Source organism: Schistocerca cancellata, chromosome 4, assembly GCF_023864275.1.
Source record: "Schistocerca cancellata isolate TAMUIC-IGC-003103 chromosome 4, iqSchCanc2.1, whole genome shotgun sequence".
Classification (NCBI taxonomy): Eukaryota; Metazoa; Arthropoda; class Insecta; order Orthoptera; family Acrididae; genus Schistocerca; species Schistocerca cancellata.
The window spans coordinates 722,111,017-722,125,076 of NC_064629.1; the positions used below are offsets into that span (position 1 = coordinate 722,111,017).

At 43.9% G+C, this 14,060-nt stretch overlaps 1 protein-coding gene across 2 annotated transcripts in view; it reads right to left on the minus strand.

Annotated features, from left to right (window-relative positions):
* The window catches only part of LOC126183770 (uncharacterized), a 675,939-nt gene that overhangs the window by 137,140 nt on the left and 524,739 nt on the right, over positions 1–14,060 (minus strand). For both annotated transcript variants that reach the window (XM_049926002.1, XM_049926003.1), the window contains exon 3: positions 7,385–7,507. In XM_049926002.1, the coding sequence (XP_049781959.1) occupies positions 7,385–7,507 (123 nt within the window). The remainder of the gene's footprint in view (positions 1–7,384; positions 7,508–14,060) is intronic.

Below are 14,060 nucleotides of genomic sequence, written 5' to 3' on the forward strand. Positions count from 1 at the left end.
ATAATGACACAGTGCTCATTGTTTGCTAGCTAACTGAAATATAGTAGAGTGATTAGATGAGTGCCACATAGTTATTTTAATTCTACAAATTATTAGTTTTATACGATATAGAATTTTTTTGCGATAACCACTTTGTAAAACATGTTTTTTCTCTTATCATTTTATTGCTTTTGCAGATTGTGCATTGTTATGTTCTGCTTTTTAATACCGATGTTATTTGATGTTCTTTTTTTAATTGCTGTGGCACCTTTGCTATTTTCATAAATTTTGCTTGTTAATAAACAGTCATAAATTTTCGTGTGATCAGTTGGCTCTTGCAATGAGCAAATACTGGTGAACTCCATAAGGGTAACAACCAGAAATTGTTTTCATATTAATGACACAGGAGCCATTGTTTTTACTTGCTGACCGAATTAGGTCTACACTACCTTTTAAATAGGTGTCACAGATTGTGTTCTTTTTTTTTGTTTGAAATTGGTAGATTCTAAAGATGTGTTGAAATTATTGTGTTTTAGCAAGTAGCTGGTGTCCTTTTGCCTTTTCTTTTACACTTTTGGTTTAAGTAGGGTGTGAGAAGCCTGCTTGGGAATGTCCTAGCATGGCCAGAAAATTCCCTGCACAGTCTTATCCCGGAGCGTTGGGGTTATGAAAGGTATCTGTTGGATTCCTTTCATGTTTAATTTCTTAAATCTGTTGCCATTTATGGAATAAATTCCTCTTCTAAATGTACTGTGGCGTTTCTGACTATCTGGGAGGAGACTGAGCAGTGGAACGTGTTACTTTTACACATAAACAAGAACGATCTGTCACACTACTACACTTTAAAGCACAGTTTATATGTAATTCTTATATGTAATTCATGTCACACAGTCTCATACGGAACCTACATCCGCTTTCTTTTATATACTGTATATGATAAGATACTGTCATCCCCCTTCCCTTTTGTGTGAGAGGATGAATGAGCATATGTATTTCTAGTTGCATGCCTGAGGGTAGCAGACAAGGCTGTCTGCTAGAGAACAGTAGGACCAACGTCGGAACAGGTAGCTACGCTTCCTAAAAGCAAAGAGGATTCTATCCTTAGTATGGTCCTGTCCGTCCGTTGTCATGTTGGTATAGGAAGCTGCCCCTCTGGCCACTTCCGCTGGTCTTTGTGAGCCACCCTCAGGAAGTACGCTCGGCAGTAGGGCAGTTGCAGGGTGGCCGTGGCGAGCGTCTGAAGTGGTAAGATCTCCGGCTAAGCGCGTGTCTGTTAAGTCCGTAGGACAATGGATTTCTTAAGTTCGGCCTAACTGAAAATTTAATCACTTTTATTTCGGGTTTAGGTCTAAAATATCCGATGTTATCTTAAATTGCAGCGCAGTGTAATTATCGTGTGAAGTTCAGATTATTTTTCGGTAGTTGCTTTGTTACTACTTTGTGAGTAAAGTGGAACCACGTGTTGATCAGTAACTCTAACTAAGTTCATCAATCTTAAATCCGAATGTGCGTGAGATTATAACGTCTCGTCTTGAGAATATTTTTTTAATATAGCAACTTTTCTTTATGCTTTTCTTTATGTTCAACCCACGTGGGGTGTACTTTGCGAGACCAGTACCACGTGCTTATATAACTGTTTGACCCATCAGGTTAATAGTAAGACGTTAGTAACCAGTTCAAGGTTTTTCTTTTGTCAATTGCTTTTCGATCTAATGTATTTTAATTATCAAAATTATTGTGGAGTTGTACGCTTTGTGTAAACCAAGTTGACCACGTGGAGCATGTGGTGTAATCATCAAAGTAGCCCTCAGCTATTCTTTTTGCGAAGACTTCACAAAGAGTTAATATGAATTTAGTATATCAGTGTGTGGTAATTACATGACGGACAGGATTGTGGTATGAACGTAATTTCTTTGGGTAAAAACTGAATCTGTTGGTTGTGGTTAATTTCTTCTTGCTTATGTTTCAATGTTCTTCGTGTGTTATTTTATGAATGGAGTGTTGTATGCAGTTCTCCAAATCTTGGCTCCATATTTTATGTGTTCCGTAAGATTACAATCTCACATTCTTTTCAATCGTAAATAAGGCACCAGCTCAGTTATAACTCACGTATAATATGCTGAAATTTCAATGAACAATCTTAAAATAAATTTCCAAATATAAACTGATTTCTTTCTTTTTATTTAAATTCTCCTTTTTATATATATATTTTACCGGTTTTGTATGACTATTAAAAGATTATCATTAATGTTAGTCTACTTGGTAAACCTAGACTAAATATCTGATGGAACAGTTGCCCAGTAATCCACGGTTAATGTCCCCAGACAGATCACGGCTTTTAACCCACTTTCATTGTCAATTAGCATCGAATTCAGCATAGCAAATTAGAGTTACAATCTTACAACGGAGACTTACAAGCAGTCGTTCTTCCCACGCACAATTCGTGAATGGAACAGGGAAGGGGGGGATCAGATAGTGGTACAATAAGTACCCTCCGCCACACACCGTAAGGTGGCTCGCGGAGTATAGATGTAGATGTAGATGTAGATGTATTTAATATATCAGCTTATTCGATGAAACCCTTCATGGCTGAGAGACAAGCAAGAAGAGCACATACATCATGACAACAAGACGCCCAACAGCAGAACATCCATCTGCAACAAACTTCCGGCAGTATTAAGAAGAAGAAGCTCAGGGTTGCTTCTGGGTTGCAGATGAGCATGTATCTGTGCGCCACATAGCCAAATGAAGTATGTAGACATATTTATGTTCTATTTTTAAAATTATATTTTCTTTTATTTAGATTTTTTATGTAAGCTTTTCCTTTAAGCACCACAATGCTTAGTTATACTAATACATTTGATATTATGTTAAAATATTATGTGCTATAATCATGCCAATTCTTGTATCTAGGTAACAGAGTAAAAGAAAGAAGTAAATAAATAAACAAATAAATAAAATAAATGTCGGGAATTGGCGGAATCCAGAGGCGGCTACCTTCAATGCCATGGGTACTGGAAAGTTGGTACAACACTCCGGCAGATGTCTGAGTCGTTAATTCCATATTTTTAGATATCCAGAAGGCTTTCGACACCGTTCCTCACAAGCGTCTTCTAATCAAACTGCGTGCCTGTGGAATATCGCCTCAGTTGCGCGACTGGATTCGTGATTTCCTGTCAGGAAGGTCACAGTTCGTAGTAATAGACGGAAAGTCATCGAGTAATACTGAAATAATTTCCGGCGTTCCCCAAGGAAGTGTTATAGGCCCTCTAATGTTCCTGATCTATATTAACGAGATAGGAGACAATCTCAGTAACCGTCGTAGATTGTTTACAGATGATGCTGTCATTTACGGTCTTGTAAAGTCATCAGATGACCAAAACAAATTCAAAATGATTTAGATAAGATATCAGTATGGTGCGAAAAGTGGCAATTGAACCTGAATAAAGAAAAGTGTGAGGTTATTCACATGAGTACTAAAAGAAATCAGCAAAATTTCGATTACGCGAAAAGTCACAGAAATCTGAAGGCTGTAAATTCAACTAAATACTTAGGGATTACAATAATAAATACCCTAAATTGGAACGATCACATAGATAATGTTGTGGGTAGAGCCAACCAATGATTGCGATTCACTGGCAGAACACTTAGATGGTGCAACAGGTCTACTAAAGAGACTGCTTACACCACGCTTGTCCGCCCTATGCTGGATTATTGCTGTGCGGTGTGGGATCCTCATCAGACGGGACTGACATCTGACATCGAAAGAGTACAAAGAAGGGCAGCTCGTTTTGTATTATCGCGAAGTAGGAGAGATAGTGCCACAGACATGATACGTGAATTGGAGTGGCAATCATTAAAAGAAAGGCGTTTTTCGTTGAGACGGGGTCTTCTCATGAAATTTCAATCACCAGTTTTCTCCTCCGATTGCGAAAACATTCTGTTGGCACCCACCGACATAGGGAGAAATGGTAATCACGATAAAATAAGAGAAATCAGGGCTTGCACAGAAAAATTTAAGTTATCGTTTTTCCCGCGTGCCGTTCGAGAGTGGAACGGTAGAGAGACAGCTTGAAGGTGGTTCATTGAACCCTCTGCCAGGCACTTTATTGTGAATAGCAGAATAATCACGTAGAGATGTTTTTCCTGCTTTCCCTCTATGCGGTATAAATCTACGCTAGGCTGTCCCTTGTAAAACCAAACACTTTGGCTCCCTTGTTTACGGAAGCACCCACCATACGAGCAACGGCAATTTTCTCACGTTCGACTTCACTTAGCCTCGACACAGAGCACTCACAACCACACAGAACACTGTCCTGAGCACGACTGACCCTTTCAACGTACTGAGCACATTGCACAGGTGCCGTTCGTGTCGAAATACAACATCGCGACCTGCAGGCTTAGTTAGCATCTGCATTTATGTTCAAGCACGAATTCCTCGCGGTTTTTCCATATTTTTGTGCTACCCCTATAGTAGAGCAATTATTGTGTTAGACAGGCATACGGATAGTAATTATGAGGGACGATACAAAATTTTCTGCCCGAAGGCCGTACAGTTCAGAATCGGTATGCCGATTAGGAAAAATCGCCATTAGCATCGAGGTAATCATCCAACCAACGCATCAGGTTGAAGATACCAGTTAGGTAAACCGTCGTGTCCTGCTGCGTACCGAGCGAGGTGGCGCAGTGGTTAGCACAGTGGACTCGCATTCGGGAGGACGACGGTTCAATCCCGTCTCCAGCCATCCTGATTTAGGTTTTCCGTGATTTCCCTAAATCGTTTCAGGCAAATGCCGGGATGGTTCCTTTCAAAGGGCACGGCCAATTTCCTTCCCCATCCTTCCCTAACCCGAGCTAGCGCTCCGTCTCTAATGGCCTCGTTGTCGACGGGACGTTAAACAACAGTAACCTAGTAACCTAACCTGCTGCGTGAAGAACTCTGTAATAGCCTGCTGCACATCATCGTTCGACAGGAACTATCGACCCTTCAAGGACTTTTTTAAGAGACCTATAGCGTAATAATCGTACGTAGTGAGATCATGACTATAGGGCGGGTGCTCGAGTGTATTCCACTTGAGATGGCGTAACTTCTGTCTTACATTTGCGATACGGGGCGTGCTTTATCATGAAGCTGCAGCACCCATTCCACAACGATGGTTTTCGGCGGACTGGCTGTCACATGTTGTATGTGTTGTATGTGAACCGGAGACCTAGCAACGACGGAGAGGCTCCGTCTCCGCCGCAGCCGCAGTGGTCCACAACCCCACGCCGACTACCGCAGACTCCGCCACCCAATACCGAATCCAGGGTTATTGTGCGGTTCGGTCCCCAGTGGACCCCCCAGGGAACGTCTCATACCAGACGAGTATAACCCCTATGTTTGCGTTGTAGAATAATGGTGGTATACGCATACGTGGAGAATTTGATGCGCAGCAGTCGCCGAAATAGTGTAGCTGAGGCGGAATAAGGGGAACCAGCCCGCATTCGCCGAGGCAGATGGAAAACCGCCTAAAAACCATCCACAGACTGGCCGGTTCATCGGACCTCGACACAAGACCGCCGGGCTGATTCGTGCCGGGGACAAGGCGCTCCTTCCCGCTCCGGAAGGCTGTCCCGTACACATTCTCCATTCTTCGATAGATATCTGCCGGTGTTCGTCTTTCGGCAGCCAAGGAAAGAACAAGAGCACGTTGGGCCTGTCGGACGCATTTGATAATAAAGTGTCGTCATATTTCACGTTTCCTCATTTGTCGCACGCACGCCGGAAAGACACGAATGCTACACTCAGCCCTATCCTACGTGTCGGTCCTTGTATACTCCATAAGAGTAGCTCTACGTTGCGTATACGCTGCAGCAATGCCCTCAAATGTAAACTTTTTGATCGTGTTTATAAATATTTCACTGCATATTTCAGTTTCTTGTATTACATCTATAATGAAATGTTAGTTACTTTTTTTAGAACGGAAGTTATAGTTTAGCATTCCATCAGAGCCGACATCATTACAGACGGAGCACTGAATGAGCTACATAGGGACGAGGAATAAATTCCAGTATTCTTTTCATTTGACTGAAGGAAGCCACGGGAAACCTGAATCTTGATGGACGGAATTTGGTATCGGCTCCTCTCGAATCCGTCGGCCGCTGTGACCGAGCGGTTCTAGTCGCTTCAGTTCGGAACCACGCTGCTGCTACGGTCGCAAGTTCGAATCCTACCTCATGCATGGATGTGTGTGATGTCCTTAGGTTAGTTAGGTTGAAGTAGTTTCTAAATCTAGGGGACTGATGACCTCAGATGTTAAGTCCCATAGTGCTCAGAGCCACTTGAACCATCCTCTCAAATCCGGATCCAATATCTTAATTACTGCTCCATCTTGTTCGGTGAAAGTAGACAGACGGATAATTATCAGGAGCATCGTAAGCGTCACTCAGTAAGAAACTCCGGAGAGATTTACGATTCCATCCACTGTAATCAAAGCTAGATGCCGAAACTCCTGTTACTGGTAGCCAAATTCGACAGATGGAAATGGAAATGAGCGTTTGGCGTCATTGGCCGGGAGGCCCCTCGCGGGGCAGGTCCGGCCGCCTTGGCGCAGGTCTTATTACATTCGGCGCCACATTGGGCGACCTGCACGCCGGATGGGGATGAAATGATGATGAACACAACACAACACCCAGTCCCTGAGCGGAGAAAATCTCCGACCCAGCCGGGAATCGAACCCGGGCCCGGAGGACGGCAATCCGTCACGCTGACCACTCAGCTACTGGGGCGGACATTCGAGAGATAAAACTCTATCACTCATCTGTGTTATTAGGTGCCGCCTCTGGTTTGATCGAGTCACATAACGCAGTGGTAAGGAAACTGCTCCTCTAAGAAGCATGATTAATATCAGCATCTCGCTTTACTGGTTTCAATTTCCCGCCATATCTATGAAGGATTTTAAGGGCATGTAGAGATGCGTCCTCCTACAAGCCACGATCGGATTACTTTCCAACATTTCGTCACGTCAGTTTGCTTCCTGTCTCTAACAACGATGATGTCGAAGAGACGTTAAAGAGTAACCTTCCCTCTTTATGTTCTCATTTGTGTCCTACCGTGCAACATATCTCTGTCACGAGGATAACAGCCTGTATAGTCGTTAATCTGCTGTTGGGAAACGCACTGATAAGTGGGTGAAAGTACAAAGGCTAGTAGGCTAATGCAGAATCCTTGTGGCAGCACCAAATTGTACGTTTCTATGCAAGTAACATGTTCTTGGAAAAAAAATAGATATCTTTCGGGGGACGTGTTGGAGTATGTGGCTTCATAAAACGCATAGTACAAGTAAATGCAGTCTTGCGTAACAGAACATCGCCAGAAAAAATCGTAACAACAACAAGGAAGCAGGAAGGAAAGAAGGCGTCTTACCTGGTCAGTGGCCATGGTCATGCTGAGATTGAGGCTAACCAGGGAGTTGAAGCAGGGCATGAGTCCCAGCAGGATGTTCGGCGTCATGTGCCGCAGGTAGGAGATGTTCAGCTTCTTCAGGTTCTGAAATATACAACAAAAATGTTTAGATAATTCTGTCATAATGTTTTCATTTGTTGTTTACTAGCTGACAAACCCGGCATTGCCCGGGTATTCATTCTGACAATTTTCTATAAGAAACTAAAACAAAAAATGAACTGTTTTTGTAGTGAAGTATCGAAAAAGCTTCATTTCCACGTGTTCATGAAAACACCTTTGAAATTCTGAATCAGAAATACGAAGAAGTACGCATAATGTACAAATGCATAAGTACAATATCCAAATTAAGAAACATGATCCCGGGCAGTTTCTGTACGCTGGGAGCAGCTACTTCGCGTGTCTACAACGCGATTTTGTAAACGTCTCTATGGCAACGCCTCTTGCATTGCTCTGTAGACTGCTATTGTGTTCGCATACAGCCGTTTGCACTTCGCAGTTGAAAGCTGTCAAAAGCGTAACTAGGTGTCAGGGGTTACCGTAAGTTGACTTGACTCCAGGAGTGTCTTCCTAGTAAAGAATAAATGTATTAAAACGTCATGGTTGATATGGCATTTTTTTACGAATCTCGCAATTTATGACGTCATAACTTTTGGACTATGTCATACAATGACATATTTGTGTAGGTGCATTCAGAAGCGTATTTTGATACTCTTAATGGCTCAAATGGCTCTGAGCACTATGGGACTTAACTTCTGAGGTCATCAGTCCCCTAGAACTCAGAACTACTTAAACCTAACTAACCTAAGGACAACACACACATCTATGCCCGAGACAGGATTCGAACCTGCGACCGTAGTGGTAGCGCGGTTCCAGACTGCAGCTCCTAGAACCGCTCGGCCACTCTGGCCGGCGGATACTCTTAGCAAAATGTGTTGCGATTAGAGTTAGAAGCGGAGAAGTTATAAATTTAATGTGGTAGTTTTTTTACACATCTCACCGTTTATGACGTCATATCTCTGAACTATGCATGGTAACAATATACACTTTTGTAGGCGATTTAGCAGCACATGTGGATACTACCTGCGAAATTTATTGCGAATACAATTAGTAGCATAGAAGTAGAACATTTAAATGTCATTCATGACGCGGCAGTTTTTCACCCATCATACGGTTTATGATGTCATAGGTGGTAGGTAGGTGATACTTATTCCCAGCCCCCCCCTGCCCAGTTATTGTTTGTTACCTGATAGTAATTGATCTGTGTACCAAGTTTGGTTGAACACACACACACACACACACACACACACACACACACACAAACATTTTTATAACATGTATGGATTTCATGCTTTACATGGTGGCGAAATGTCACCAACAAAATAGCGGCTCTCTGTATACATGCTCTTCAAAATTTAAAATAATGAAATCCATTAAAATTAAGATTGAACTGCACTACATACAACGATGTGGGTGGTTAATAAAAAAAAGTGCACTTCCGGAACGCTGATGATCAAAGATACGAAGATACGAGTTAACGTCTCGTCGACAATGAGGTCATTAGGTACGGAGCACATACTCGTCTTGCTAAAGTATAGGGAAGGAAATCAGTCGTGCCATTTAGAAGGAACCACTCAGACATTCGCCTTCAGCTATTTAAGGAAAATGCGAAAAAGCGAAATGTCGATGACCAGACGGAGATTTAAACTGGCTTCCTCCCGGAAACGAATCAAGTGTCTTCATGCTGCGCCACCACTCTCGGTCTGATAATAAGGGCACTGCCATCGTAAAAAGCAGCGGTCTTTGGATAGAGAAGTCCGTGTACAGGAATTACATGACTATGATGATATTACGAGTCTGAAGTGACATTTGTGCGGCCGTGTCAAATGGAGTGCTCGTCAAGATTTTTATGGAGATAATATTTTACGAAGTTACAGGTAAAGATTCAGATAACAGAGCCTCGATTTACGTAACGGATGGGAGAAGTACAGACTATAGCTGACAGGGAAGATAGATTCCGACACAGGGCTATGGATCAGGACGGAGGTTCAAATGGTTCTGAACACTATGGGACTTAACATCTGTGGTCATCAGTCCCCTAGAACTTAGAACTACTTAAACCTAACTAACCTAAGGACATCACACACATCCATGCCCGAGGCAGGATTCGAACCTGCGACCGTAGCAGTCGCGCGGTTCCGGACTGAGAATCCCTGACCCATCAGGACGGAGAAGTGCGTTAAGGTTAACAAGTTAAAGTCATGTAGGTTACCTACAGGCGGAATGCCGAGTCAGTACGGGTCAAGAGAAATAGGCATACACTCACCAGCCAGAACATTATCACCACCTATCTCATAGGCGGTATGTCCATCTTCGGCACTTGTAACAGCGGCGACGCGTAATGGCGTGGAAGCAATGAGACCTTACAAGGGAACCTCCCCATCGCACCCCCGTCAGATTTAGTTATAAGTTGGCACAGTGGATAGGCCTTGAAAAGTTGAACACAGATCAATCGAGAAAACAGGAAGAAGTTGTGTGGAACTATGAAAAAAATAAGCAAAATATACCAACTGAGTAGTCCATGCGCAAGATATGCAATATCAAGGACAGTGCGAGCTCAGGAGCGCCGCGGTCCCGTGGTTAGCGTGAGCAGCTGCAGAACGAGAGGTCCTTGGTTCAACACAGCCGGCACGGTAGCTCAGCGTGTTCGGTCAGAGGGATAGCTGTCCTCTGCAATAAAAAAACTGAGTTAATCGATTAACAACGAAGTTAAACGGATGTCTTACGACGTCCGCCCCGAGCAGAAGCAACGACCAAAAGCGAACAAAAGGAGATAAAAAAAAACTCTTGCCTCGACCGAAAAGTTTAATTTTTTATTTTTAGGCAATTATTATCTGTCCGTCCGTCCGTCCGATGCGAGGTAACTGCGCCGTAGTATGGGGACGCTACACCTATACAAACATCGAAACACACGTCAGTCGACTATCGCGCACGGAAGAGAGTGTGTTCCTGCTAACGAGGCTCCCTGGCTGGCAGTTGACTGTTCGCTACTTTGGACGAGAGTGCATTAAATACGTGAGATGTATTCCGTGGGCAATATGAATCCAGCAAATATAGCTCGCGACTTCAATAACAATCGCACGATTTTGCGGTGCGGTCGCAAAACACAGACACTAAACTTATTACAGTGAACAGAGACGTCAATGAACGAACGGACAGATCATAACTTTGCGAAAATAAAGAAAATAAACTCTTCACTCGAGGGAAGACTTGAACCAAGGAACTCTCGTTCTGCAGCTGCTAACGCTAACCACGGGACCACGGCGCTCCTAAGCTCCCGCTCTCCTTGATGTTGCCTATCTTGCGCATACACTACTCAGTTTGTATATTTTGCTTATTTTTTTCGTAGTTCCACACAACTTCTTCCTGTTTTCTTGATTGATCTGTGTTCAGTTTTTCAAGACCTATCCACTGTGCCAACTTATAACTAAATCTGAGGGGGGTGCGATGGGGAGGTTCCCTTGTTAGTAGGTCGTTGGAGGAAATTGGCACCACATCTGCACACAAAAGTCACCTAATTCCCGTAAATTCCCGGGAGTGGCGGTGATAAGCTGTAACGCCACGTTCAATAACACCCCAAATGTGTTCGATCTGGTTTAGATCTGGTGAGTTGGGGGGCGAGCACATCAATTGGAACTCGCCATTGTGTTCCTCGAACCACTCGATCACATTCCTGCCCTTGTGACATGGCGCATTATCTAGATGAAAAATGCCACTGCCGTCTGGAAACACGATCGCCATGATGGGCTGTACGTGGTCTGCAACCAGTGTACGTTACATCTTGGCCGTCATTGTCCCACAGCACAGTGGAGCCGCCGCCAGCTTGTCTCTGTCTCGCAGTGCAGGTGTCAAGGAGCTGTTTCCAACGACGGATTCGCTCCCTGCCATAGGCGAGATGAAGAAGGTATCGCGATTCATCAGACGAAGCAATGCTCTGTCACTGCGCCAACGACCAGTGCCGATGGTCACGTGCCCATTTCAATCGTAGTTGCCGGTGGTGTTAACATTGGCATATGCACTGGTCGTTGGCTACTGAGGCCCATCGTTAGGAGTCTTCGGCGCACTGTGTGTTCAGACACATTGTACCATGTCCGGCGTCAATGTGTGATATTAGCTCCACTACAGTTCGCTGCCTGTCCTCTATTACCAGTCTGCCCTGTCTATGACGACATCTGTAATCAGAGGTGGTCGTCCAACCGCACGACATTTGGACGTGGTTTCGCCTCGTGTCGAAGACACTCACCACAGCACAGTTCGAACGCCCGACAAGTCCTGCAGTTTCCGAAATGCTCGTGCCGAGCCGCGGGGCCATCATATTCTGCCCTCGGTCAAACTAACAAGGGATCCATCCCATCGCACCCCCCTTAGATTTAGTTATAAGTTGGCACAGTGGATAGGCCTTGAAAAACTGAACACAGATCAATCGAGAAAAATGGAAGAAGTTGTGTGGAACTATGAAAAAAATAAGCAAAATATACAAACTGAGTAGTCCATGTATAAGATAGGCAACATCAAGGACACTGTGGGCTAAGGAGCGCCGTGGTCCCGTGATTAGCGTGAGCAGCTGCGGAATGAGAGGTCCTCCGAGGTTCAAGTCTTCCCTCGGGTGAAAAGTTTAATTTTTTATTTTCAGACAATTATCAATGTTAAGGTACTCACACATAATCAACTTCGCTCTCCAAAATTCCAGTACATGTTCAGATTTGCTTGGACATATGCACGATTTGACGGTCTACACACGAAAAATTTGAAAACGTTAAAAACATATGTTTTGACAGAGCACAGGGAAAACTGTGCAACTGTTGTATTCATTTGTTGCAGTTTATGTGACACACACTTACGTTTTCATCACTTTTTTGGGCGTGATTATCACATCCACAAGAAAACCTAAATCGGGCAAGGTAGAAGAATCTTTTTACCCATTCGCCAAGTGTGCAAGTTAGGTGGGTCGACAACATATTCCTGTCATGTGACGCACATGCCGTCACCAGTGTCGTAAAGAATATATCAGATGTGTTTTCCTGTGGAGGAATCGGTTCCCATTGGAGAGGCAAGTCCTTTCGTCTACTAATCGCACGGTTTTGCGCTGCGGTCGCAAAACACAGACACTAAACTTATTACAGTGAACAGAGACGTCAATGAACGAACGGACAGATCATAACTTCGCGAAAATAAAAATAGTAAACTTTTCGTTCGAGGGAAGACTTGAACCTGGGACCTCTCGGTCCGCAGCTGCTCACGCTAACCACGGGACCACGGCGCTCCTTAGCTCAATTTATCCTTGATGTTGCCTATCTTCCTCATGGACTACTCAGTTTGTATATTTTGCTTATTTTTTTTTTCGTAGTTCCACACAACTTCTTCCTGTTTTCTCGATTCATCTGTGTTCAGTTTTTCAAGGCCTGTCCACTGTGCCAACTTATAACTAAATCTGAGGGGGGTGCGATGGGGAGGTTCCCTTGTAAGATTCATCACGAACCTTCCCCATTCTACTCACGGACAGCACACACATTGGTACTAGGTGCACGTCCGTGTGTCTAAATAGCAGTTATTCCTCGCCAGGTGGTGCTGCTATTGCCTGCATGGGTTTATATCGATAGCAGGTCGGTGGTCATAATGTTCTGGCTGATTAGGGTATGTTGTCACAGGCGCGACAGCGCTCATGTTCATTAGGGAGTGGAGAGAGGCTGGTACTTCGCTGCGAGAAGTCTAGGTTTTACGGGGGAATCTAAAGAGGTGTGCAAACCTAGTTAGCTGTTGAACGATGCATCTGGGAGAGGGTCGACGTAGGTGAGAGAGCTCACAAACAATGTGACGATAACGGACTTCAGCGAGTGACAGAAATCGAGAAGAGTGAAAACCCAGGCAAGGATATTTGCGGAAGAAGATATGAAATCTCACACTATCGAAATGCATTTTAGCCAGTGATACACTGTCGGCAAGCTGCAACCAGCCACAAGTATTTTAGAAATGATTTTATTGTACCGTGACGTGTTTCGGGCCTCAGCCTATCGTCAGACGGTAGCGTTGATTTATTAGCAAGTTTTACATTTGTGTCCTACAATATAACTAAGTTTTTTTATTACATGGTTTAGAAACCATTTTACATTTTTATCCCAAAATATAACAAACTTTTTGTGACTAAATAGTTTTCAAAAGGTTTTACGTTGTATACAAACTTCATACACTGAAGAGCCAAAGAAACTGGTACACGTGCCTAATATCGTATAGGACCCCCGCGAGCAACACGAAGTGGCATGGACTCGACTGATGTCTTAAGTAGTGCTGGAGGGAACTGACACGATGGGTCCTGCAGGGCTGTCCATAAGTCCGTAAGAGTACGAGGAGGTGGAGTTCTCTTCTGAACAGCACGTGGCAAGGCATCCCAGATACGCTCAAAAATTGCCATTTATGGAGAGTTTGGTGGCCTGTGGAAGCGTTTAAACTCGGTAGTGTTATGACGCCACTCTGTAACAATTCTGGACGTTTGGGGTGTCACATTGTCCTGCTGGAATTGCCCAGGTCCGTTGGTATGCGCTATGGACTTGAATGGATGGAGGCGATCAGACAGGATGCTTAC